Genomic DNA, 25,994 nt, shown 5'->3' with positions numbered 1-25,994 from the left:
TTTTAGATAAAATATTAAAAGTGAACATATGTTACCTTGTGCATTCTCAACAAATTCTCACATTCTTGATAAATTCCAGAGTTGTGTGAAAATAATAATTATATCATTCTGGATAATTTTGAATATATTAGGCAATCAGTATATAAAGGAATCTCAACAAAATTTTAAGCAATTGATAAAATATTTTGTTTTTTTTACATAACTTTCTTCATTTTATCACTTGAATGTTTCCCTTGACCTTCAGGTCTTTACTTATTACACAAGAAATTCAAGCAAAATGTTTTTCTTTTAGGGACCCACCCCCTTACTCAGTTTCTGCCTTCCAGTTAGATAACATGTTTGAAGCAGAAGTTTTTCTGAGTAAAATGTATTTTGTTCTTTCCGGAGTGTATTTAGCTAAATTATTAAAAATAGAAGAATTAGAAAACTTTAAACATTTTTTGTGAACCAGCACGCAGACGAATGGGCCAGAAGGGGAGTGATGGGAAATGAGGAAACAAAACACAAGAGACAAAGAAGGGAACGGAAGGATTGGGGCAGCCCTGAACTGTGGAAACAGCTTTAGTTACATACTACCTTACACAAGGTTACTAAATGACCTAAATCTTGGTGCAAGGGGTAAAGATTAACTTTAGGGAGGAAAAGCTGTGGTGCTTGCTAGCAAGATAAAAAGGAAAGTATGCAGGGGCTACATGACTTCTAACAGAGGAAGTAAGGAAAAAAAGAATGTTGTTCAAGGAAGAGAAGCAGCTGTGGGATGTTCGTCTCACCAGGCTGTGGGGGCTTTGCCACTTCACAGCCTGTACTTCTCAGTCACTGTGTTGGGGGTGGGTAGGGAGAAGGAAAATAGTTCTCAATCTTGCATTTTCCTTGATAGTCACTTGGGAGCTGTACATATTACCATTTCCTACCCATTGGCAAATGAATGGGTATCTCAGAGGTCCAGTCATGGAAATCTGTCATTTTTAAAAGCACTGATAGCCCCCATGCTGAATATGAGGAACTCATTCTTAAAAGCACTGGCCTCTCCAGCACTTCCTCAGCAGAACTCCTCTTGTCTGACCAGGTCCTTCTCATGTTCTTTTGAGTTGTGGGCTCAGTGTATGTAGAACCCACACGTTTTGAACTTAAGCTGTTGTGTAGGGGAAACAAATAGTCAACTGGATTTATCAATTTCTTCCTTAAAGATAAGATAATTAAGCATATATATAAGTGGCCTTCCCACCTACCCTTCTTATCTTTCTCTGTCTCTCATTTAGTTGTTTCGCTTTGATTGTTTTTATTTTCATTGCTATGTCTCTTTTGAAAACCCATGTGCATTAAAGTATAATTAATGAAAAAATGTTCATCATCTCTATATATTAGAGAAATACAAATCAAAACAACCCTGAGATATCATCTAACCCCAGTGAGAATGGCCCACATCACAAAATCTCAAAACTGCAGATGCTAGCGTGGATGTGGAGAGAAGGGAACACTTTTACACTGCTGGTGGGACTGCAAACTATTACAACCTTTCTGGAAGGAAGTATGGAGAAACCTCAAAGCACTCAAGCTAGCCCTCCCATTTGATCCTGCAATCCCATGGCATCTACCCAGAAGGAAAAAAATCCTTTTATCATAAGGACACTTGTACTAGACTGTTTATTGCAGCTCAATTTACAATCACCAAAATGTGGAAACAGCCTAAATGCCCACCAACCCAGGAATGGATTAACGAGCTGTGGTATATGTATACCATGGAATACTATTCAGCTATTAAAAAAAATGGAGACTTTACATCCTTCATATTAACCTGGATGGAAGTGGAAGACATTATTCTTAGTAAAGCATCACAAGAATGGAGAAGCATGAATCCTATGTACTCAATTTTGACATGAGGACAATTAATGACAATTAAGGTTATGGGGGGGAAGCAGAAAGAGGGATGGAGGGAGGGGGATGGGGCCTTGGTGTGTGTCACACTTTATGGGGGCAAGACATGATTGCAAGAGGGACTTTACCTAACAATTGCAATCAGTGTAACCTGGCTTATTGTACCCTCAGTGAATCCCCAACAATTAAAAAAAAGAAAAAAAGGTATAATTTGAATATTGTTAAAATATATACTTTTGGTGGTATCATGCTATAGATTTTGACACGCGTACAAGGTCTGGCAATTAAGTTCACAAATTTATCTCAGAAAAAATGGTACATACCTCATTGCTCAATATCATTATGGTCACCATCAAAGTTGGGAAACTAGACCTTGGGAAACTAGATCCCAGTGCAGTGCCTAGTCCACCCTTCAGTCATGCATTTGTATACGGAACTGGTCATTCTAAATAAACCATTAATACTTTCATTTATATTACCTGGGTTTTTGATATGTTTCTATTTATATTAAATCTTGGCATTAAATCATAATAAGTTATTCAAATATTATTAGATTTAATGCTAATGGAAATAGAATCTTCCAAAAAATTCTATTGAGGATTCTGTTAATGCAATTTTCTTATGTAAGGAGATGTTGTTTGAAATGACATTTTTGCTTTATTTAATTAGTTTTGGGAAATTTAGAGTCATATATACTATTAAAAATTCACATTAATAAAATTACCCATAATGCAACATCTGTACCATTTCTGTGGCTCTAACCATGTAAGTGCCCCAATACTTTACCCTTTTTAAAGGTTTTGAACAATCTGGTAGAAGTGATTTAAAGGTTAAAATCAGAGATAAAACCAATTATTACCATAAATATCAGCCAAGAAACTGAAAATGACATTTGCATTGTGGGACTAAACAGAATTTGGTAGAGACTTTTTTTGCTTCTATTTTATTGCTGTGATTAGAAATTAGAAGTGCAGCTGTTTATCAGAAGGCAGATTTTACAAATGGGGCCAACAAGAGTGTAATACCAATTAAATAATTTTAGGCAACAATGCTTTTGGAGAACAACATTTAAAATGACATTGGTAGAATATTTATAATATACACTGAGCCAATGTGAGTTTATCTTTCTTGTGAATGTAATATATTAACTTCATAGAAAATACCAGCTTTTAGCCTCCAGTTTTACCCGTTTGCATGCTAAATTATAATCCTGATTTGGTGAAACCAGACCTTGCGTATGGAGAGGTTTTGTTTAAAGACAAGCAAACCAAACCTAGCCTGATCCAACCCATAACTGAGGTTAAACTGTGTTTTATTCTCTTCTTGTGTTCTGTGAATTTGTTGGCCCAGCATCCTAAAGTGAAGATGTTTCAGAGTGACATCTGGCATGTTGAATTATCATTAAAAGTGTGCTAGTGAAAACAACCAATGTGCAATCTGAATGGTTTATGAGTGGAGCTTGTTATGATTGTGTAGCCATAGTTTTGTCTTTTAAAATCCCCCTTTGAGAACTTTGTTTATCTTCCATTTTCTGTAGCATTTGGCATTAGTTCAAACTAGGCCTTTCCTGGAGCTAAGGAGAGCATCTTACCCTCCCAAGAAGAGGTTATTGTTCCTCTCTGATTCCCGTTATACCTTAAGTTCTTGTTAAACATGATATTACTGTTTCTCCTGTGTTTTTTGTTCAAGGGCAGTAATGGCTTCTCATTTATAATTGTATCTTCAGGGAGTGGAGTATATTTAAAGTCCTGTCTATTTATTGGGGGATGTGCTTCTTAAATGGACTTTTCAGGCATGAGAGAAATTTTAGAAATTGACATTTAAGGCATACTGAGCATTTTTGGTTAGTATTTTAAATGGGATAAATGCATTCAGTTAAGTAATATTAAAAAGGATTATGAATTACGCATTGCAATTTCTAACTATTTTAGCTGGGATTTCTTACTGCTTTCTTCATATGTAATAGAATTTGGCTCAGTTTCATTTTGGATAACAAATAACTTACTTGATTTTCATAAGATCTAACAACCTTCCTTCAGAGATATAATCGTAGATTATTCTCTTGAGATGTTTTGTTATTAAGACTTAATTTCTTCTGCCCAGATCATCTAGTTCAAAATGAATTACTATCATGAAACTTCAAAAAACATGACTTTTCTGTAAAGTGAAAATAACCATGGCCATGCCCTGTATCTAAAATATAATACCAAAATGTTAAGATAAAAAGTGAACATTTTTTGTATAATTATAACTAGTAGAATATTTGATGTGCATCTTTCTAGAATAATTTTTGCTTTGCAGCTTACTGGCCATGTTCTTTTAAACTCTCCATGCTCCACTTTCCCCATCTTAGAAAGAAGACATATCTAAAAAAAGACTTACGTCATAGAGGTTTTCTTTGGATGTTAAATAATACAATCTGCTTAAAACATTTAATGCAAAGCCTAAATAGTAGTAAATGAGTAGTATAAAAATGATAACTAGCTGGATTAGTAACCAATTTACTTGCCAATTTAAATAATAAGGGCTATATTATGTATTTATCTGTAATTCAAGAGCATTAAAACAACATTTTAGTTTTTGTGTTACATTAGTCTGCTGATCTTGTCCTAATTTATATAGTTGGGATTTGTACATTTAGTGAACTGTCATGTCAGATGTTCTCTGGTTCCTTTAAATGTTAGGTGGGTAGGAGCAGGGTTATTTGGGAACCAGGTAACAAGTTTCTGGTCATGCAGATTCACCTGCTGCAATGGAGCTCTAGAGGACAGAAAACAAGTCTTCATAGCCTGACACTTGGTAGGCACATGCTGATTGAGTGGCAAGATGTAGCTTAGGCTTGTATATCTTTTTCTCCTAGATAAGATCTTGTTACCCAGGCTGGAGTGCAGTGTTGTTATGCAGCCTGAAACTCCCGGGTCAAGTAATCTTTCTCCCTCACCCTTCTGAGTAGCTAGTACTACAGGTATGCTCACCATGTCTGGCTAGTAGGCTTGCATTTAATAACAGATTTGGTCCTCTGATGAAACCATATAGGCTTGGGTGAGCCCGTAGTCTAATGTCACAAGCATTGAAGGTAGGTGGCACACCTGCTGTTTTCTTCTGTGATTAAACTTTTGAGAAGCCTTAGAGAAAGTAGGACTGTTAAGAAAATATTGAGGAGAACACCAAATGGGGGGCATTGGATTTAAAATAATTAAAAGGGACATCAGAAGAGTAATTCAGTTTATCTTTTTGTTTCTAGAGATTAGAACTTTAGGAATAATAAGAATTTTTAATATGAAATATTTACATAATACTTGAGAGCTATTTAATTCTCTCCACTTAATCAGACACATTTTTAGTGTTTCTTTTTTAAAGATGTCAGTAGTATTTCTTTGTGTCTTTCTTGCTTTTCCTTTTTACATGGTTAAAAGTCTATAGAAAAGTGTTTACATGGTTAAAAGTCTCTTATTTAATCTATGTCTTCTATCAGCCCAGATCCCTCCCACCAGTGATAATCAGTGCATCTAATTTTATGTATTCTTCAGAGTTTCTGCAAACAAATGTATATTTTTATTATCTCTTTCCTGTTCCCCCAACTTGGAGAATAAAATAGTAAATTGTAATACTGTTTGCAAATTGTTTTTTTAGAATTTCAAGATCTTTTCATTTAGAAAACCAGAAACTCTTACTCTGTTTTATGCATGGTTAGAATTCCATTGTATGGATAATTTGCTGGGGGAGTGAAGAAAGGCCCCCTCTCTCAGGGTAGCATACGTGGCTGTTTGGAGTCTGATCTTGCTTCCTCTTCAGTCTTCATCGTCTCCAACACCCCTCTTCACTAATCCCAGGTGCTTTTCTGATGTTCTCTTCTTTCTACTTGAAGTGGCTTTCTTAGTGACCCTCCCTTCAGATACCTCAGCACATAGTTCATTTCTTTATTACAGAAACTAAAATCATATAATTTTAACATGCCTTTTTCTTCCTTTAAACCACAAACCAGTCTATATTAAGAATCATTATAGATACTTTTTAAATGAAAACAAACATTGATATCAACATAAATTTTTAGTATGGTAACATTTATACAATAGGTAATCAGTAAGTGATTGCTGAATTGATTAAATTGTTATAAACCTTAATATGTTTAACAGGTTTTGTTTGTTAGGATGGTCTTTTGATGGTTTATTCCTGGGACTGTAACCTTTAAGAACAGAGAAATAAATATCTTATTGAAAGTTGACTTTAGGTCTTTTGTTAAATTATTATATATTTTGGTTAAATTCAGTTTAACATTTCTATAGAGGTTATTACATATACAGTATGTATTTTTTAAGACATCCCCTTCTCATTTAATTATAATTATTTTTGTGAGTAGATAGCATAAAATCATTCAATAAAAATTTATTTAGCAGCCTGTTATGTTCCTGTGAATTGATTAACTACTGGGGTAATATAAAGTAATAAAACAGATACCCAGGTTTTGATCCAGTGGGTCAGATAAGCATATAAAGAAATCATTTCAATATTTATGTTTAAGGGTTATGATGATAATATATAAGAGGTTGTATGAATGTCTAGCTCTTGAGAAAAATGGAAGCTCCTTAAAGCTTTTAGAATATGAAGTATTCAGTCAGTTTTGGGAAAGAACATTCATTCCACTCTTTGTCACATTAGACAAATGGTTACTTGTTTTCTTGTTTCTATGCTTACTAAAGATAACTATAGAGAATAAGGCATGAAGGGGAAAATGTCCCTTCTCTTGCCCAAAGAATCCTCAAAGGTTTTCATTTTATCTGAATTCTATAACTTCCAGCTTATGGCTGGGTCTTAAATAGATACAAAAATTGTTTAGGAATTTGAAGAGAACCAGAGATTAACTTTGGATCTTGAACTTAAATGATAACGAAGAATTTCTCAGGGTTGGAAAAATACGTTGTAAGTCATTCACAGTTACAAAGGAATATTCAGTGAATAGTGTACATGGTGGTGGGAGATAATAAAGGCTCAAATTTTTAAAGTCTTGGATACTGTGAACTGTGCGTTGAAGAATCTTATATGCTGCATACTGTGAGCAATTGAAATTAACAGTGAGTTGTCTTTGAAAACATTTAAGTTAGAATGTGACATGATCAGATTGGTAATTTGGGAATAGTATATTCTTTCATGAGTCTAGAAGGACTGAAAATATCAGTATTCATTCACAGCATTCCATTAGTAAGCCTCGTATAAAAATGAACCGATATATGACAATAATGGTAATAGCTAAGTTTAATTTATTTCAACCCATTTAAGTGTCAACTCTGTGTATGGTTTATAGCATATGATTTATAAACATTATGTAATAAAGACTATGATTTCAAAGTTATACTATATGACTTCAAATCCTAGTTTTAGTATTTATAGCTGTGTGCATTAAAAAAAGGCTTTTCAAGTCTCAGTTTCCTCATCTGTAAAGTAGTCTGGTGTCGTTATTAGAAGCAGGAAGGATAATTCATGTAAAGGACTTACCCTGTGCTTAGCACATAGTAAATACTCTATAATTCAGGTATTTTTATTAATCTTTGTAATGTTATTGAATAATTACTAACTTTATTTTACAGATGAGAAAATAGAATTCAGAGTTTTTAAGTTTGTTTAAAGTTGTGTAGCAAACAGTGACAAAGCCTGGGTCTCTGACCCTAAAAAATGTATTATTGTCCTGAAAAATGTATTATACCACTTTTCCAAGGCTGAGTAATAAGTAGAAATTGATAAAAAAAGTATCTCTTATACACTCAGATATAAAAGTATCTCCTATACATTCAGTGTCTAGGTGTAAGAGATACTACTGTGATTTTTTGTAAGTATGTCTTTTGTCCAAAGGAAGCTTAAGGGAATATAATAGACATCTATTGCATTTTATATTATTTTTATTTTAAAAAAATATCTCTTATCAAGGTATAATTCACATAGAAAAAAATATTTATACCTTCGTGAGCCACATAAACAACATCTGTTTCAATAACAGATCATATATATGACAGTGGTCCCATAAAATTGTAACGAACATGAAATATTCCTACTACCTCTGACATCATTGTGGTCATCACTTTGAGGTGTGATGCATTACTGACGCTGCTGTACACAGACGTACTGTGTGGCCAACCATAAAAAAGGATAGCATGTTCAATTACATATATTGCATAATACTTCATAATGATATTAAATGGCAATGTTACTGGTGTATGTATTTACTATACTGTAAGTTTTATTGTTAATTTTAGAGTGTACTCCTCCTACTTACTAAAAAAAAAAAAGTTAGCTATTTAACAGCCTGGGTAGGTCCTTGAGGAGCTATTCCAGAAGAAGGCATTATTATCCTAGGAGATGGCAACTCCATATATGTTGTTGCTGCTGAAGACCTTCCAGTGGGACAGTGTGTGGAGCTGGAGACAATGATCCTGATGATCTTGTCCCTGTGCAGGCAAGCCTATGCTAATGTGTGTGTGTCTTAGTTTTGAACAAAAGGCTTGAAAATCTGAAATGTAAAATAAAAAAAACTGACAATGGAGAAAAGCTCATAGAGTAGGTATATAAGGAAAGAAAATGTTTTTGTACCGCTGTACAGTGTTTGTATTTTAAGGTTAGTGTTACTACAAAAGAGGCAAAAAGTTTAAAAAATAAAAATATATAAAGGAAAAAAGTTACAGTAAGCTAAGTTTAATTTATTACTGAAAAAGAAATTTTTAATAAATTTAGTGTAGACCGAGTATACAGTGTTTTATAAAGTCCACAACAGTGAACAGCAGTATGGGCTCGGACATTCTCTTACCACTCACTGAGTCACCCAGAGCAACTGCCAGTTCTTGATGCTCCATTTATGCTAAGTGCCTTACACAGGTGTGTCATTTTTTATCATTTATATCATATTTTCCTGTGGGTCTTAGAACTGTTAAGATGCTCAGGTATTTGCTGCTTGTTATAATTGCCTACAGTGTTTAATACAGTGACTGTGCTACACAGGTTGGTAGCCTAGGGGGCAACAGGCTAGACCAGCTGGCCTACCTGTATAGTCTGCTGTACCATCAAGGCTTCAGAGGAAGTGCCCTCTGTGATGTTTTCACAATGACGAAATCGTATGTTCCATGATTGCATTAATGTGCACAGCTATGATTTAATAAAAAAAATTGTATGATTATTTTTCAGAATATGACCATATTGTTAAGTGACACATGTGGCTGTATTTAAAGTAAAAAGTCAGTAGGTTTAGCCATCCCTACAATGTAGGCTTTGAGCATAACTACGACTTCCAAAAAATGCTTTGTGTCTCCCTGCAATTTCTCCTCTCCATCCCTCCGCCCACTATCCCTAAACATCAACGAATCTTTCTATCACTATATATTTGTATATTCTAGATTTTTATATAAACGGGACTATGCAGTATGCAATATTTTTGGTCTGGCTTCTTTCATTCAACATGGTTATTTTGAGACTGGTCTGTTTTGTTACTTGTCTCAATTCATTCCTTTTTACTGACATGTAGTATTCTATTATATGAATATACCACATTTTTGTTTATCCATTCAACTGTTGATGGACATTTGAATTGTCTTCCTGTTTTAAGCTATTAGAAATAAAGCTGCTGGGAACATTTGTGTTTTTATACGTACATGTTCTTCTTTTTCCTTGGGGCAAAACTTAAAAGGGCTATAGCTGGATCATATAGTTTATGTTTGTTTAACTTTTTAAAAATTGCCAAAGTGATTGTCCTGTTTTATACATCTACCACCAGTGTGTGGGAATTCTGGTTCCTTTACATCCTCACTAATATTTGCAATTTTTTTAAATATTGAAATTTTTTAAATTTTGCCAGTTTTTAAAATGTTAGGCACTTTAATAGATATATAATTGTGGTTTTCATTTTCATTTCCCTAATGACTAATGATGTTCTGTGCTTGTTCGCCATCTGTATATCTTCTTTGGCGAAATTAATATTAGATTGTTTGTTTTCTTATCGCCATGTTCAGAGAATTATATATTCTTACGTAAATACTTGATCAGATATATGCTTCACGAAGATTTTTCTGTCATTCTGTAGCTGCTCTTTTCATTTTCTTAACAATGACTTAAAAATTGGGCGGTGCCTGTGGCTCAAGGAGTAGGGCGCCGGTCCCATATGCCGGAGGTGGTGGGTTCAGGCCCAGCCCCGGCCAAAAAAAAAAAAAAAAAAAAAAAGAAAAAAGATTCACAACAATGACTTAAAAATCATATGTCTTTTACTTAGCATAATTCCAATTTATCAGGCCATTTATAGATTTTATCATATTTAAGAAATACTAGCCTAATTCAAGTCCATAAAGAATTTCTCCTGTTTTCTTCTGTAGGTTTTATAGTTTCAGGTTTTACATTTAGGTCAGTGATAACATTTTGATATATTGTTATGTGTAACACAAAGTTCATCTTTTTATATGTGGATATCCATTCATTCTGGCATCACTTATTGAAAATACTGACTTTGTCATCTGCATTTCTTTTTAGCCTTTGTCAAAAGACAGTTGTCCTAGTATCCACGGGCTTGTATCTGTAGTCTCTATTCTTTATTTTTAATCAAATATTATGCTGTTTTGATCTTTCTAGTGTTTGTTTATTTATTGTTACATCACTTTAGTTTTTAAATAATCCTGGTAACTGGATAGTTTTACCCTGCTGACATTGTTTCAAAGTTGTCTTAGGAAAGTTGAAGGATACAAAATAAACACCTAAATTATATTATCAATAGATTTTTACTTATTATTATTAAATAATATTAAATAATTTCTTTTTTCTTTTTTTTTTTGTAGAGACAGAGTCTCACTGTACCACCCTCGGGTAGAGTGCCGTGGCGTCAAACGGCTCACAGCAACCTCTAACTCTTGGGCTTACTCCATTCTCTCGCCTCAACCTCCCGAGCAGCTGGGACTACAGGCACCCGCCACAACGCCCGGCTATTTTTTTTTTGTTGCAGTTTGGCCAGGGCTGGGTTTGAACCCGCCACCCTGGGCATATGGGGCCGGCTCCCTACTCATTAATTACATAGTTCCTATGTGTTTCCATATGAATTTTAGAACCAGCTTGTCAATTTTCATAGAAAAATCTGCTTTAATTTTGATTGGAATTGCATTAAATTTATAGAGCAGCTTGGAAAAATGGGCACCTTAAGAATATTAAGGGATTTTTTCATTTGTTTTAGCAAAATTGTATAGTTTTAAGTGTATAGGCCTTTCCCATCTCTTTTTCAGATTTATCCCTGAGCAGTTAATAATATTGTGTTATTTAATTGACTTTTTAAAATATTTTAGCTTTGGTTATTTCATTGCTAATATAATAGAATACATATATACAATTGTAATATTGTAATAGAAATACAATTTAGGTGTTTATCTTGTATCTTTTAACCGTCTTAAATTCACTCCTTTCTCTCAGACTCTTTTGTACGTTCCATCAGAATGTTTACATAGACTATCAGGGTTTGTCTAAATAAATTAGAACATCATTATGAAGTTTATAAATATGAACTTCAGAATTAAATACTTATATTTAATTTTGTTTTCTTACATTATTAATTTATCATTATTTTGTATAATACTTAGGGATCGTGTGCTAAGATGCAGGTATAGTCTCATTATTGAATTTTTAAAATTCAGTGACTTGCAATTCCAAATGCATTATAATTATACACTATTTATATATTGCTCTCCAGTGCACACACCAGTTTAAATATAGAACACATTGAAAAACTACAAATTAGGATTTTTTTAAACCCAGGAAAATAAATGTTTGCATTTAATGTTTTGTATAGGTTGTTCACATTATTATCATTTTTAAAGGGTTATGCCTTTTTTTTTTTAGATTGGACAACTGGCTTTTAAAGGGATGAAGAGACTCAACAGAATCCAGTCAATAGTATTTGAAACTGCCTACAACACCAATGAGAACATGCTGATTTGTGCCCCTACTGGAGCTGGAAAGACCAACATTGCCATGCTTACAGTCTTGCATGAAATTCGCCAACATTTTCAACAAGGTGTTATCAAAAAGAATGAATTTAAGGTAAGAAAATAATAAACCAGATAACAGCTTTTTAAGTTGTAAAAAGCAAAATAATTTTGCAGTTGTATATGTTATTCGAAATGTGGAACTTCTTGAGTGCTGCTTGATTTACTACTTCATTACCATTAAAGCAGTCCCTATTTGTGTTATGAAAATCCTGTAACCCTTGTAAGGAACTATGAAAACGCATTTAGCGTTGAAACTGAACCAATTTTCAAAGTGAGGCTGTGTAAACAAATTCCATTCTCCTTTAAACAGCTGCACACATACCCAACAAAGGTAAGTACTTTTCATTTGTCATTATTAAGATTTTTCACTGGATGTAGCTGCAATCATATTTCACAATAAATTGTGACTTATAATGGCTGCTGTGAAACAAATGACGTTGTAGTTTTTGCTCATTTATCAAGCTAGTGTTCCTTTGGTACAGATTGTGTATGTTGCTCCAATGAAAGCCTTGGCAGCTGAAATGACAAATTACTTCAGCAGACGTCTGGAGCCACTGGGCATCGCTGTGAAGGAATTGACTGGTGATATGCAGTTGTCAAAAAGTGAAATTTTACGAACACAGGTATGTTGTTTACCTAGATTTGTTATTTAAGGCCGTTCTTTGTTTTTTAGGTAATTGTAGAAATTATTAAATAATTGTATCTTGGATTATTATAATCCTTTATACAAATACAATGTCATGAACTTTTTTTGTTTGTAACCACATCTTCCCTCTGTATTACAAAAGAGGTTTTGCTGGTGCTTTGTTTTATAATACCCTTTCTAATGGTCCAGGCATGGTGGCTCACGCCTGTAATCCCAACACTTGGGAGGCAGAAGTGGGTGGATTTTTTAAGCTTACAATTTTGAGGCCAACCTGAGCCAGAATGTGACCTCCTCTCTAAAAATAGCTGGGCGCTGTGGTGGTCGCCTGTGCTCCCAGCTACTTGGGAGGGTGAGGCAAGAGAATCGCTTGAGCCTAAGAGTTTGAAGTTGCTGTGAGCTATGCTGCCACAGCCCTCTACCAAGGGTGACAAAATGACACTCTGTCTCAAGAAAAAAGAAATCCTTTCTAACTTAAGTGATTGTTACTGTAGCTTGAATATTGATAAGTTCCAGATTTATTGCCAATAATGCTATTCTTTCAAAAGACTAGGGAATTAGGATATTGATAAGATCAGAGTTAAATTTTAAGAGAGAAATATGTAGCCCTTATAAAGATCCCACTAATATTCTAAACCATTCCATAAAAGTGGCTTAACGTAAGAGTGGCCATAAAGTTCGTTGCAAGTTGCACACGAACTTTATGGCCACTCTGTATACATTAATTAAGCCATTCTTTATTTTATCAAATGGGAAGTTATTAAATATAGCATTATATAGTAAAATGAATGAGTGATAGCAAGGTTATTTAAGGTATAGTTTCTGCCTTTGAAGACTAAGTAGAAAAACAATATTAAGGCTATAACTAAATTGCTATCAGTGGAAGCAACTGATACAAGGATGGTGGTGATGTTCATAGTATTTAAAAAAAAATAACGAATGACCAGATGTTAATGCAGCAAATCAGAGTTTGATGAAAAATAGATGATAGAACTTTTAAAACAATGGATGAATGTTGATTTTAAATGTAATTGGAAGATAAATTGGTTCCCAAGGGCTGCCATAGCAAAATGACACAAGATTGGTGACTTAAAACCGAGAGAGTCTTAATTCCCTCTCAGATTTGGAGTTCAAAAGCCTGAAATCAGGTGGTGGCAGAGTTGTTTCCTCAGGAGGCTTGAAGAAAAGTATCCACTGTGTATCTCCTAGCTTCTCTAGCTGCTGGCAATCCTTTTCATTCTTTGTTTGTGGACACTTCACTCCACCTCCTGCTTCCACCTTTGTGTGGCATTTTCCTCAGCGTGTACTTTCTCCTACTTTTCTCTTTTAAGAACACTATTTGTTGGATTTAGGAACCACCCAAATCAAGATGATCTAATCTCAAAAACCTTACTTTAGTTACATCTGCCTGGACCCTTTTTCCAAATAAGGTAACGCTTATGGGCTGAATTTCAATGTCATCGCCCTCCCATTCATATGTTAAAGCTACAGCCCTCAATGGAAAGGTATATAGAGGTAGGGCCATTGAGAAGTAATTAGATTTCAATTCCATCACAAGGGTGAGATCTATTAGATGAGATTGATGCCTTTATAAAGGGAAAAAGAGATCTCTTTTTGTCTCTTTACCCTTCTTTTCCTCTATCCCTCCTTCTCCATCTTTTTCATCCTCCATGAGTACCACCAAGGAACAGCCATATTATTGGCAGAATTTCTTTCTCCAGTAGGTCTGTCTCAGAGACGAAGAACAAACCCCCAAACCACACAGATCAGTGGTAAGATAGAAAGGAATACAGGAGGAATAAAAAGCACCAGAGCTTCTGGCAGAGGGAAAGACCCAAATGGGAAGTCTCACATGGGTTTTTTCTCTAGATCAGTGGTTCTCAACCTTCCTAATGCTGTGACCCTTTAATACAGTTCTTGTGGGTTGCGACCCACAGGTTGAGAACTGCTACTTTAGAGGGATATGATGTCTTGAGAATTATACTTGGCTAAGACCTGGCAGACTTCAGTGTTGAAGAGTGTATTAACAAATGAATGCAGTCCCTCCAGCTCTGGGCAAATTGGCAGAGAGTCCACTTCAGAAGAGGCCCAGCTTATAGGAAATTGCTCATGCCTAGGCAATGGGGGTCTCTGTCCACTTTTAAATAGGGGAACCATGTATCCATGTGAGTACACAGTGAGATGGCATCTGTCTACAAGCCAGAAATCCACCATTCAAGAATACCAAATCTGTTGGCACTTTGATCTTTCATTTTCTTGCCTCCAGAACTGTTGGAAATAAATGCCTTTTGTTTGACCATCCAGTTGATGATATTTTGTTATAGCAGCCTGAGCTGACTAAGACAATCACATTTATGGTTTCTGAGTGGACATGTCTTGTCCAGAGCCACCATTCAACCTAAGACAGTGAGTCTGCCAGGTTCACCAAACCTTATGATAAAGATGGAAAACCATTGGTTTTAGTTAAATGTATTTTGGCATTGATAAGAGTGCATTATAATCCACATTTATGTCAATTTTACTGGTTGTTTTTAAATTTGTCTTTCATATAGACACTTGAAAAAAATCAGATCTTAAAATTTATATACAGCCATGTTCATTGCTAATATAACAAAGACTGGAGAGAAATTAAACTATGAATAGAATACTAAACAATATGGTATTATGCTTGATAAAATATTCCTTAAAATGATGTTTTCTGGGAATTTTTAATAATTTGAGGAGCGCAAATTGAGGAAAAAAATATTGGAAACAACCTATATGTTGTTTAATTCAACTATCTATTATATACAAGAACCAAATAAGAAGAAATACTTGAACAGTGGTTATAGCTGGTTGTAGGATTATGTAAGATTTTTGTTTTGTTATTCATACTTTTATTTTTTTTTTTTTACTTTTTCAGCTATAAGAATTATAATCTACAAAATAAGCAATTTTTACATTAGTTTAGGTGTCAGTTTTTTATTCAACATAATTATTTTTCTGCAGCATAATTGCTTCACAGTCTATCACTACTTAATTTTTTGGTAGAAGTAAGAAGGAAACTAGTACTTATAGGATATGTGTTATGGGTAGACTCCAATTGCTTTACAGACAGACACTGTAATTTCGGTGAGGAATAGTTAGGAAACTGGGGCTAATTGAAATAACAATACTAATCTATAAGTTACCATTTCTAGAAAATCATGGATGTAGAATTAGATTCCACATTTTTTGATTTAAAAATCTGTGATGTTTCCATGATATATGACTTCTGCCCATCTTTTCTATTCCTGGTTTGTATTTCATTTTATTTTTCAGTAACCAGTATACTGAAGGAGCTTGGTATTATTTGAAAGAAAATCAGTAAAATGAAGAGTTGTATGTGTAAGGATATAAAGCATATATCTAAGGATGTTTAGTTTTCAATTCAACTCACTACAAATATGTATAGCAAATGTATCAGGTAATTAATTTTGTAATTATTAAAATTAACAAAATTACCTTACTTAAAGAGATCAAAAGAGGAAAAGTAAGGTACATTACTGTAAGTTTTTATAAAGAAATTCCAAAATTACTACCATTTTAGGATTAAAATGTAGTGATTAATAATGAAGGGTGGTTTTGGTCTCAACTTTTTTCAGTTGAGTGCTTTTAAAAGCCTGTGAAGTTTCCCACGAGGAAGAGAGGCCCAGCTTATAGGAAACTTATCTCTGAATTGTAAAATAGTTCTGTCACATCAGTGGTGACAGCATTTGTTACTATTTTTAATTTACAGTTCATGAAGGGCTGATATTCCACTGGCAATACCAGTTATTAAAATATTGAAATACTTTTTGAGCTGGTTGGTAAATGGAGACTGCCAAGAGCCCTGCAAGTACAGCTCCTAGCTACTCCTAATCCAGCAACTAAAGGGTTCAGGCCTGGGCCCTTTAGGCCCCTGTTCTAGCAGTAAGGCTCTGTGCTTATTGCTCTGTTACCTAAATGTTCTCTTTTTTTCTGTGCCTTGATTGACTTCCCCATTCTCCTTGTCCAGCCTCAGGAGTAGCTTAGAGTGGAAATGATTGAACATTCTGCCCTGTCAGCCTGGCATTCCTGCCAGCCGCTTTTTTCTGGTAAACTATTATCTGTCCCTGTGATTGTTAAACTTTTTAAACATGATCACTGATATCTAGTTAATACTACTAGAGTTTAAAGATTTATTAGTGAACATCAGATATCTATTCAATTAGAGGTTATTTAAAACAATGATGAATGATGTGACTCTGGTTATTTTTAATATACATTTTATGAAATAGTGGAATGGAGAATATTAATGCTTAAAGTCTGTCACTATCCTACTTTTTAAAACTCTGTAATTGACAGATGGACTTATATTTTAAAAAGAGGTTGCAGAAGGAAAATTTCCGTACAGCTATGACATAGCTTTTACTTTTAAGATACGTAGACCTGTTTATTCTCCTAGTTGTGCTAATGCAGAATCTTAGACTTATTTTGTCAGCATAAAATGGGCTGAAAATTATCAACTGTAAAGCAAACAATTGATTTTAATTGCAAAGTTATACGTTCAGGCAATGGAATTTTGGGAGTTGAACCTTTTATTCTCAAATTTTTCAATTTCAAAATTAATTTTTAAATCTACAACATGGTTTCATTATTGCTAATTGAGGTCTTTTAAATGCTTAACTCTAAGATACTTTTAATATAGCAGAATTTTTTTTTATTAAATCATAGCTGTGTACATTAATCCAATCATGGGGTACAATGTGCTGGTTTTATATACAATTTGAAATATTTTCTTTTTTTTTTTTTTTTTTTTTTTTTTTGTTCAATAAATTTTTATTTTTCCAAATATATGGTTGGTTGGACCCTGTTCATGCATCTTCACCAGCAGCTGGGGCATCTCCACCCTTGGTATTTCTGGTGTAAATTACTTGAGCTCTGTGCTTTGAAACCAGTTTGATAAGGCCTTTACTAAGGAGCTCCTGAAGGGCTGCCCTGGCCAGGGAACCTCGAATCTTCAGTCTCTCAGAGACCACAGCTGGAGTGATAAGCTTATAGTTGGGAACTTCCTTACAGAGTTTGTCATACGTAGCTTTGTCAAACAAGACTAGGTTGTTGAGCTTGTCCCGAACTTTGCCTTTGGACCACTTCTTCTTTTTGGCCTTGCCTCCAGATTTGTTCACTGGGTCTTTGTCTTTCTTGGCCGACTTTCCGGCATCTTTCTTCTTCTTGTCGTCCTTGGGCGGCATTGCGAAGCTAGGAGAGGAGCTGCCACTACCGCAACCTGGCTAAGATGTCGGACAAAAAGCAATTTGAAATATTTTCATCAAACTGGTTAACATAGCCTTCACGGCATTTTCTTAGTTATTGTAATATAGCAGAATTTCAATTGTTTATTATAAAAAATTATTTTTCTTTAGTGAAATAATCTTATCAATGATAACAGAATAGTAAAATAAGTTAATATTATTTTGTAATTTCATCATTAAGTTTTAGCTTGCATTCCTAACTATTATGTTTTATTAAATTGTAAAAATTGGACTAGAAGGTAAGGTCTTAACTTTGACTAAAGTTTTTTTCTCCCCAGAATATTATGGGGCTACAAATGTTTTGGTTACATGAATTGCTTTTGTATAGTTTGAGTTAAAGTTGTAAGTGTACCTCTCACGCAGAGAGTGTGCATTATACCTACCCTGTTTTCCCAAAAATAAGACAGTGTCTTATTTTAAGGTGTGTTCCCAAGGATGCGCTAGGTCTTATTTTCAGGGGACGTCTTAGCTTTCCTGTAAGTAGGTCTTATTTTTGGAGGATGTCTTATTTTTGGGAAAACAGGGTATTAGGTGTGAATTTACTCCTTGCCTCCTGGCCCCTCCCACTTGCTTGCTTTCTGTTGAGTTTTACTACCAAATGTGCACCTGTGTGTTAATCGATTAGTTCCAATTTAATATAGTGAGTACACATGGTGTTTGTTTCTCTATTCTTAATTCTTATTGTTGCTGTGATTGCCTTTGGGGTCTTCTTCGTAAATTCTTTGCCTAGGCTGATGTCTATAAGAGTTTTTCCACCATTTTCTCCTAGGAGTCCTACAGTTTCTTACCCTAGATTTAAGTTTGTTATTCAACATGAGTTAAGTTTTGTCTGTGGCAAGAAGCGCAGATCCTTTTCAGTCTTCTACATGTGGCTATCCAATTTTCCCAGTACTATTTATTGAATAGAAATTCTTTCCCCTAGTCTATATCATTGTCTGCTTTGTCATAGATCAGGTGGTAATTTAGAGATGGTTTTATGTCTGTCATGTCTATTCTGAGCCATTGGGCTGTGTGTCTATTCTTATGCCAGTATCATGCTGTTTTGCCTTCTTACTAATAACTTTGGTTAAAGTTGATATGGTAATTTTCAACTCACATTTTGCCCTATTACCCTGAAGAGAGATAACTCACTCTTACTAGTGTCAGTATTCTGATGATAGTGATTCTTGGGGTAACATAGAGCTTGGGAGAGAATAAAGGAGGGCGTGTTTTTTGATTTGGAAAATAATTAGCCATAGGTAATTCTAATAAGCCTATTCAATACTCACTTTTAGGAATCAGTGCTAGAAAGAAGTGCTAAGTGCTTTAAAAACATCAATAGATTTTGTTATACAGAAGCTTATTTGATGGTGGCTTGAAGAGAGTTTTAGTTCTTTTTTCTCTTCCTTTGTCTTTAGTTTGAAATTGATGTTTTCTCAAACTATGATGAAGTGTGATACAAATGCAGCTTTAGGCAATATCCTCCACCTCCTTAAAGGAAATGACCTTCTCTAAGCCCCAATATTCAGATATTTTGATGCCACCATTATACACTTTTTTGCTTGAAGAGAGGTGTTTGAAAAGAAAGTGATTTATTATGAGACAAGAGAATTGCTTGAGCCCCCAAGAGTTTGAGGTTGCTGTGAGCTGTGATGCCACAGCACTCTACTGAGGGCGACATACTGAGACACTGTCTCAAAAAAAAAAAAACAAGAAAGTGATTTGTACCTAATAGCAATTATGCTTATTTGCTGATGTTGAAATTATAGAAGTTATAAGTATTTTTAGTCACAACTAGCCTCTTTGCTTTATTTACTTATTTATTTATTGGCTTAATGGTAAATTTTTCTTTTTACAATAGTGATTTAACTCTAGAGAATTTCTAATTTGAGGTGTAATTTACATATGATAAATGATTTGTTCATTATACAATTAGATGAACATTGACAGATTTATGGATATCCACAGCATCCCCAGAATCAGGATGTGACTGTTTCTCTTAATCTCAGAAAGTGCCTTCGTTATGTCAGGCTTCTTTCCTTTAAGAAGGATGGCTTAGAAAATAAAATCACACAACCTCAGTATAAAATATTCAAGCAAAGTGGAAAAGTACAAAGGAAAATTTTACCCACCATCCCCAATTTTTTTTTTTTTTTTGGGTCGGGGCCGGGTTTGAACTTGCCACCTCTGGTATGTGGGGCCGGCACCCTACTCCTTGAGCCACAGGTGCCGCCCTCACCATCCCAAATTTTTGATCATTATTTCTTCAAATATTTTTTTCTGCCCCTTGACCGCTTTTCCTCTCTGATCATAGTTACATACAGAGTGAATCACTCCATATGCCCTGTGATTGTCTCAGTTTCTGTTTATTGTTCTTTAGTCATTTCTCTTTCTGTTGTTAAGATTTACAGTTTTTCACCTTGAGAGATTCTTTGCCGTTTTCGACCTGCCTTTGTTCAGGATTATTTTTTCATTTGGCTATTTTATTTTTAGTTCTACAGTTTCTTATTTTTTTAATACTGGATATTCCCTATCCATTCATTAGTGATATTTTCTTTCAGTTCTTACAAAAAAAATTCTTTTTACCATATTTATAATGGCTACTTAAAGTCATTGCTAAATCCAACATCTGGCCTACTCAGAGTCATGTTTTATTGACTGCATTCTTTTCTGCAAATGGGTCACACTGCTTATATAGTTATTTTGATTTGAAAATAGTTAAGATTAGAAACTCTGGATTCCTTTTTATTCTTCTGTAAATTATCTACTTTGTTTATTTCATAGGCTTAGGTCTTGTAAGTGGAGTTTAGTGGTCAGGTCTGGGCTTTTATTGTTGTACTCATTATCCAGATGGCGTATGTTGTAACTAATAGGTAATTTTTTATCCCTCATTTCCCCTTCTAACCTCTCTCCTTTTGAGTCTCCAATGTCTGTTAACTAATTTTTTTACAAGCACTTAGTTACTTGATCTCAAATTTCAAATTTTGTCTTCCCTGTGGTACACGTCTGCTTAGGACTTCTTCATGCTTTCAAGTGCTGACTTTTTAGCCAGGCCTGCGTATGTCTCTCCTGTGCCTGTGGAATCTGTGATTTCACAGTCCATCGATGATTTGGGCAGTAATGAGGCTCACCTTTTCTAGGGATTATGTGCTATTTCCTGCTGTACAGCTGACTTTACAATCTATACTTTGACTCTGTAAGCCATTCTGCTTACTGCTCTCAGAGCTAGAGCTCTGCACTGTTAGGAAAGACACTCACTAATGAAAAAAGCACCAGACTCACAGGTTTGGTTCTGTATGGCTATCTTTTCAGAGTAGAATTCATTGTGATCTCTGCTTGCTTTTTTACTTCTTACTCTTAGGTTCTTTCTCCAAAATATATCATTTAGTTCTCAACCTGGCATTTGGAAGATTCTCACATGGCTAGGTTTTTCACTTTTAAGTTTCAGCTGCTTTCTTGGCTCTGAATCCCAGCTTTGAACTCTAGTTTGGGGAACCTCTTGCCCATGAGGCCATGGTTTTCCCTTCCCTTTTCTGTATAGTCATGGTTGTTGGATACACTCTCTGGTCAGTAATCTTTGCAGACTGGGAGTTCTTCCCTCTCCTGCTTAGTTTGATATTAAACGCTCCTCTGGCTTCTTTGTGCTTTTGCATGTTTTCTTGTGTCTTAATTTTTTAAAATATATTTACCCAGTATTTTATAGTTATCTGCAGAGATTCATAATATCACTTTGCTCCACTACCTTATTGGAATTTGATTCCTTAATTGTGTATTATTGAATTTATAAGTTTTTATTTTTTTTTTTAGGCGGCTCACATAGGCATCCAGCTTTTCTTTTATTTATTTATTTATTTATTTATTTTTATTAAATCATAGCTGTGTACATTAATGTGATCATGGGGCACCATACACTAGTTTCATAGACCGTTTGACACATTTCCATCACACTGGTTAACATAGCCTTCCTGGCATTTTCCTAGTTATTGTGCTAAGACATTTACATTCCACATTTACTAAGTTTCACATATACCCTTGTAAGATGCACCGCAGGTGTAATCTCACTAATCCCCCTCCCTTTGCCCACCTCCCCCACCCTCCCCTCCCTTTCCCTCTATTCTTATGTTAAACTGGGTTATAGCTTTCATGTGAAAGTCATAAATTAGTTTCATAGTAGGGCTGAGTACATTGGATACTTTTTCTTCCATTCTTGAGATATTTTACTTAGAAGAATATGTTCCAGCTCCATCTATGTAAACATGAAAGAGGTATTTGGATTTAGTAGACATCTACAGAACATTTCATCCAACAAAAGTGAGTACACATACTTCTCATGAGCCCACGGAACTTACTCCAAAATCAATCACATCTTAGGCCACAAGTCTAACCTCAGTAAATTTAAAGGAATAGAAATTATTCGTTGCATCTTCTCGGACCACCATGGAATAAAAGTTGAGCTCAGTAACAACAGGAATCTGCATGCTCATACAAAAACATGGAAGCTAAATAACCTTATGCTGAATGATAGCTGGGTCAGAGATGAGATCAAGAAGGAAATTGCCAAATTTTTGGAACAAAACGACAATGAAGACACGAATTATCAGAACCTCTGGGATACCGCAAAGGCAGTCCTAGGAGGGAAATTTATAGCACTGCAAGCCTTCCTCAAGAGAACGAAAAGAGAGGAAGTTAACAACTTAATGGGACATCTCAAGCAACTGGAAAAGGAAGAACATTCCAACCCCAACCCCAGTAGAAGAAAAGAAATAACCAAAATTAGAGCAGAATTAAATGAAATCGAAAACAAAAGAATTATATAACAGATCAATAAATCAAAAAGTTGGTTTTTTGAAAAGGTCAATAAAATAGATAAACCTTTGGCCAACCTAATCAGGAAAAAAAGAGTAAAATCTCTAATCTCACCAATCAGAAACGACAAAGACGAAATAACAACAGACTCCTCAGAAATTAAAAAAATCCTTAATGAATATTACAAGAAACTTTATGAAAATCTGAAGGAAATTGACCAATACTTAGAAGCATGTCACCTTCCAAAACTTAGCCAGAATCAAGTGGAAATGTTGAACAGGCCCATATCAAGTTTGGAAATAGCATCAACCATACAAAACCTCCCTAAAAAGAAAAGCCCAGGACCAGATGGTTTCACGTCAGAATTCTACCAAACCTTTAAGGAGGAATTAGTACCTATATTACTCGACCTATTCCAAAAGGTAGAAAAAGAAGGAAGACTACCCAACACGTTCTATGAAGGAAACATCACCCTGATCCCCAAACCAGGAAAAGACCCAACAAAAAAAGAAAGTTATAGACCAATATCACTAATGAATATAGATGCAAAAATATTTAACAAGATCCTAACAAACAGAATCCAGCAACACATCAAACAAATTACACATCATGACCAAGTCGGTTTTATCCCAGAGTCTCAAGGCTGGTTCAATATCCGCAAATCTATAAGTATAATTCACATAAATTAAAAAACAAAGACCATATGATTCTCTCAATCGATGCAGAAGAAGCTTTTGATAATATCCAGCATCCCTTCATGATCAGAACACTTAAGAAAATTGGTATAGAAGGAACATTTTTTAAATTGATAGGGGTCATCTATAGCAAACCCACAGCCAATATCATATTGAATGGAGTTAAATTGGAATCATTTCCACTCAGATCAGGAACCAGACAAGGCTGCCCATTGTCTCCATTGCTCTTTAACATTGTAATGGAAGTTTTAGCCACCGCAATTAGGGATGAATTTATAAGTTTTTAGAAAGTATTAATTCTCTTTTACCAGCAGTGAAGGCAGGGAGTACATTGTAAAAATATCATTGTTCTTTTAAAAGTTATTGCATACCCATGCAGTTTTCTTTTTTTTCCCCATTTTTATTTATTTATTTATTTATTTTATTAATATTAAATCATAGCTGTGTACATTAATGCAATCATGGGGCACCATACACTGGTTTTATAAACAATGTGACACATTTTCATCACACTGGTTAACATAGCCTTCCTGGCATTTTCTTAGTTATTGTGTTGAGACAATTATATTCTACATTTACTAAGTTTCACATGTACCCTTGTAAGGTGCACCACAAGTGTAATCTCACCAATCACCCTCTCTCTTATTTTAAATTTATTTTTCTAAAAAATCAATAATTTAATATATTAAATGCAGCATATTCTTTTATACTCTTTACTTTCAAAATTTTAATCAACCTCTGCCTAGAGACATTTTAATAATTTCTTAAAGTATCTTTTAATTAAAGTCCTGAAGTCTTTGATATATGACAAATTTATATTAATCTCTGTGAAATCTGAGTGATTAGATATCCAACATTTTTCTTGAAACATTCTAAATTTGGTTTTGTTAAAGAATCTACAGATTGTCACGTGATAAGCAAAAGTAACAATTGTATTTATATACAATCTTTTTCTTTTTATATAATTTGTATACTTAATACAATGAACTCAATTATGTTTAAAATTTTAAGTACATACAATATAAAAAGGAGTTTTATAGATTTCAATACCACAATAAAATTCTATGCATAGTTTCCAAATTTATGGACCCATTAGATCCTAGGTTCATGGTTTTGTGGAAGTTATGTTAGATATTGATGGATTTGCAGACTAGCTCTCATGGCTGGCTAAATATGTAATTATAGAGATTATTATTTCAGAGCCACCTATCAGACTGATAGTCTTTTACTGTGCTTTTTACTTTCATAATGTCTTGTAGGGGCATACACATTAAGTCAAAAATTGACACAAATTGTCCTTATTCAAAATAAAATTTTCTTAAATTGGAACCATTGTAGAGTATCTGAGACTGTGCATGCCTATGATGTATTGTACCTAAAGGAATGAGGTACAAAAAATTTTAGGAAAGGTGGAGAAATGCTTAAGACGATTTATTCTTCTTTTATAGCTTATTGGTCTGGCAGTGTCCTGTGAATAGTAAGTTTCATTTGACAGTCTTACATCACAGTTGTTCCAGACCTAGGGCTCTTCCTTTGATCATTCTGTTTGGGTCTTTCAGCACACCATTAACTGACTTTTTTGTTGTTTTGTTTTGTTTTTGTTTTTTAACTCTGCATTGATTTGATCATTCCTTTTCCTACAAAGTGTATTCTGGGGACACTCAGGATTTCCTGAGATTCTCTCAAGGGAGTTTACATGTTAAAACTGATTTTATAATAATATTATGATATTATTTTCTTTCACTCTCATTATCTCATAAGTATTTAGGAAACTTTTCCAGAGGTGGTGAAGTGATGTTGTCACTGACAGCTAATTTTTATATTTGTATTCTTGTAAAAATTTCTTAGTTTTCAATTTATAAGATAGATTTAACTCAACAAAAACAAAAGCTCTTTGTTGCATCAGTAATTTTAAAGAGTAAAAAGGAATTACAAAGCCAAAACATTTTGACAAATACTGTGATGAGTGAAAGCTCCTTAAATGTGTCCTTGGATTCTCTTTTTAATCTACATCCAGCCTGATTTTCTACCTTATCTCCAACTGCTTCCCAATACAGAGCATGGCCAGAACATTTTTGTTTTTTTTTTAAATAACATTTTCTCAAATTGAACATTGCCATTTAGTAAGTTTCCCTGTGTATTTTCTCCTTTTCATACCTTCCTTTATATTAGCAGTCTCTCGCCTTTTTGACAACAGAGACAGGTTTCTTGGAAGACAGTGTTTCTCATCTTTTCATGGAAGACAGATGAAGTGGGGAGGTGGGTAGAATGGTTTTGATATGAGTTTTCAAGTAATTGATTTATCATGGACTCTGTGTAGTCAGAACTCTCTGCTAATGATAATCTGTATTGGTAGTTCCCTCCCCAGCACTAGCATCACTTTCTCTGCTCCTCCTCAGATCATGTTATCAGGAACAGCAACCCATGTCCCTCACGTGCTCAGTTGACAGTAGTAGGATTCTCTCCCAGGGGAATCACATGCTGCTGCTGATCTGACAGGAGGTGGAGCTCAGGTGGTGATACCAGCAATGGAGAGCGGCTGTAAATACAAGTGAAACTTCCCAGACTCCTCCATTGCTCACCTCCGCTGGGAGGCCAGATTCCTAACAGACCATGCACCAGTACCAGTACCAGCTGTAGCCTGGGGGTTGGGGTTTTATAGATTTTATGTAATGACTTTTGCTTACATTTGCTTTATGTAATG

At 34.6% G+C, this 25,994-nt stretch overlaps 2 protein-coding genes across 3 annotated transcripts in view; one reads left to right on the top strand and one right to left on the bottom strand.

Moving 5' to 3' along the window:
- Positions 1–25,994, top strand: part of ASCC3 (activating signal cointegrator 1 complex subunit 3) — a 402,050-nt gene that overhangs the window by 85,509 nt on the left and 290,547 nt on the right. For both annotated transcript variants that reach the window (XM_053590400.1, XM_053590401.1), the window contains exons 9-10: positions 11,728–11,928; positions 12,359–12,499. In XM_053590400.1, the coding sequence (XP_053446375.1) occupies positions 11,728–11,928; positions 12,359–12,499 (342 nt within the window). The remainder of the gene's footprint in view (positions 1–11,727; positions 11,929–12,358; positions 12,500–25,994) is intronic.
- LOC128585376 (40S ribosomal protein S25) lies at positions 17,326–17,809 on the bottom strand. The gene has a single exon (XM_053590402.1). The coding sequence runs from the start codon at positions 17,748–17,750 to the stop codon at positions 17,373–17,375; it is 378 nt and encodes a 125-aa protein (XP_053446377.1). The 5' UTR covers positions 17,751–17,809; the 3' UTR covers positions 17,326–17,372.

This window comes from Nycticebus coucang, chromosome 5 (genome assembly GCF_027406575.1).
Source record: "Nycticebus coucang isolate mNycCou1 chromosome 5, mNycCou1.pri, whole genome shotgun sequence".
NCBI classification, from domain to species: domain Eukaryota; kingdom Metazoa; phylum Chordata; class Mammalia; order Primates; family Lorisidae; genus Nycticebus; species Nycticebus coucang.
The sequence above is the reverse complement of the archived record's forward strand: the minus strand, read 5'-3'. Positions and strand labels throughout refer to the sequence as shown.

What these genes read in the sequence shown, in the direction of transcription:
- LOC128585376 (XM_053590402.1), bottom strand. Translation starts at nt 17,750, where the DNA reads ATGCCGCCCAAGGACGACAAGAAGAAGAAAGATGCCGGAAAGTCGGCC.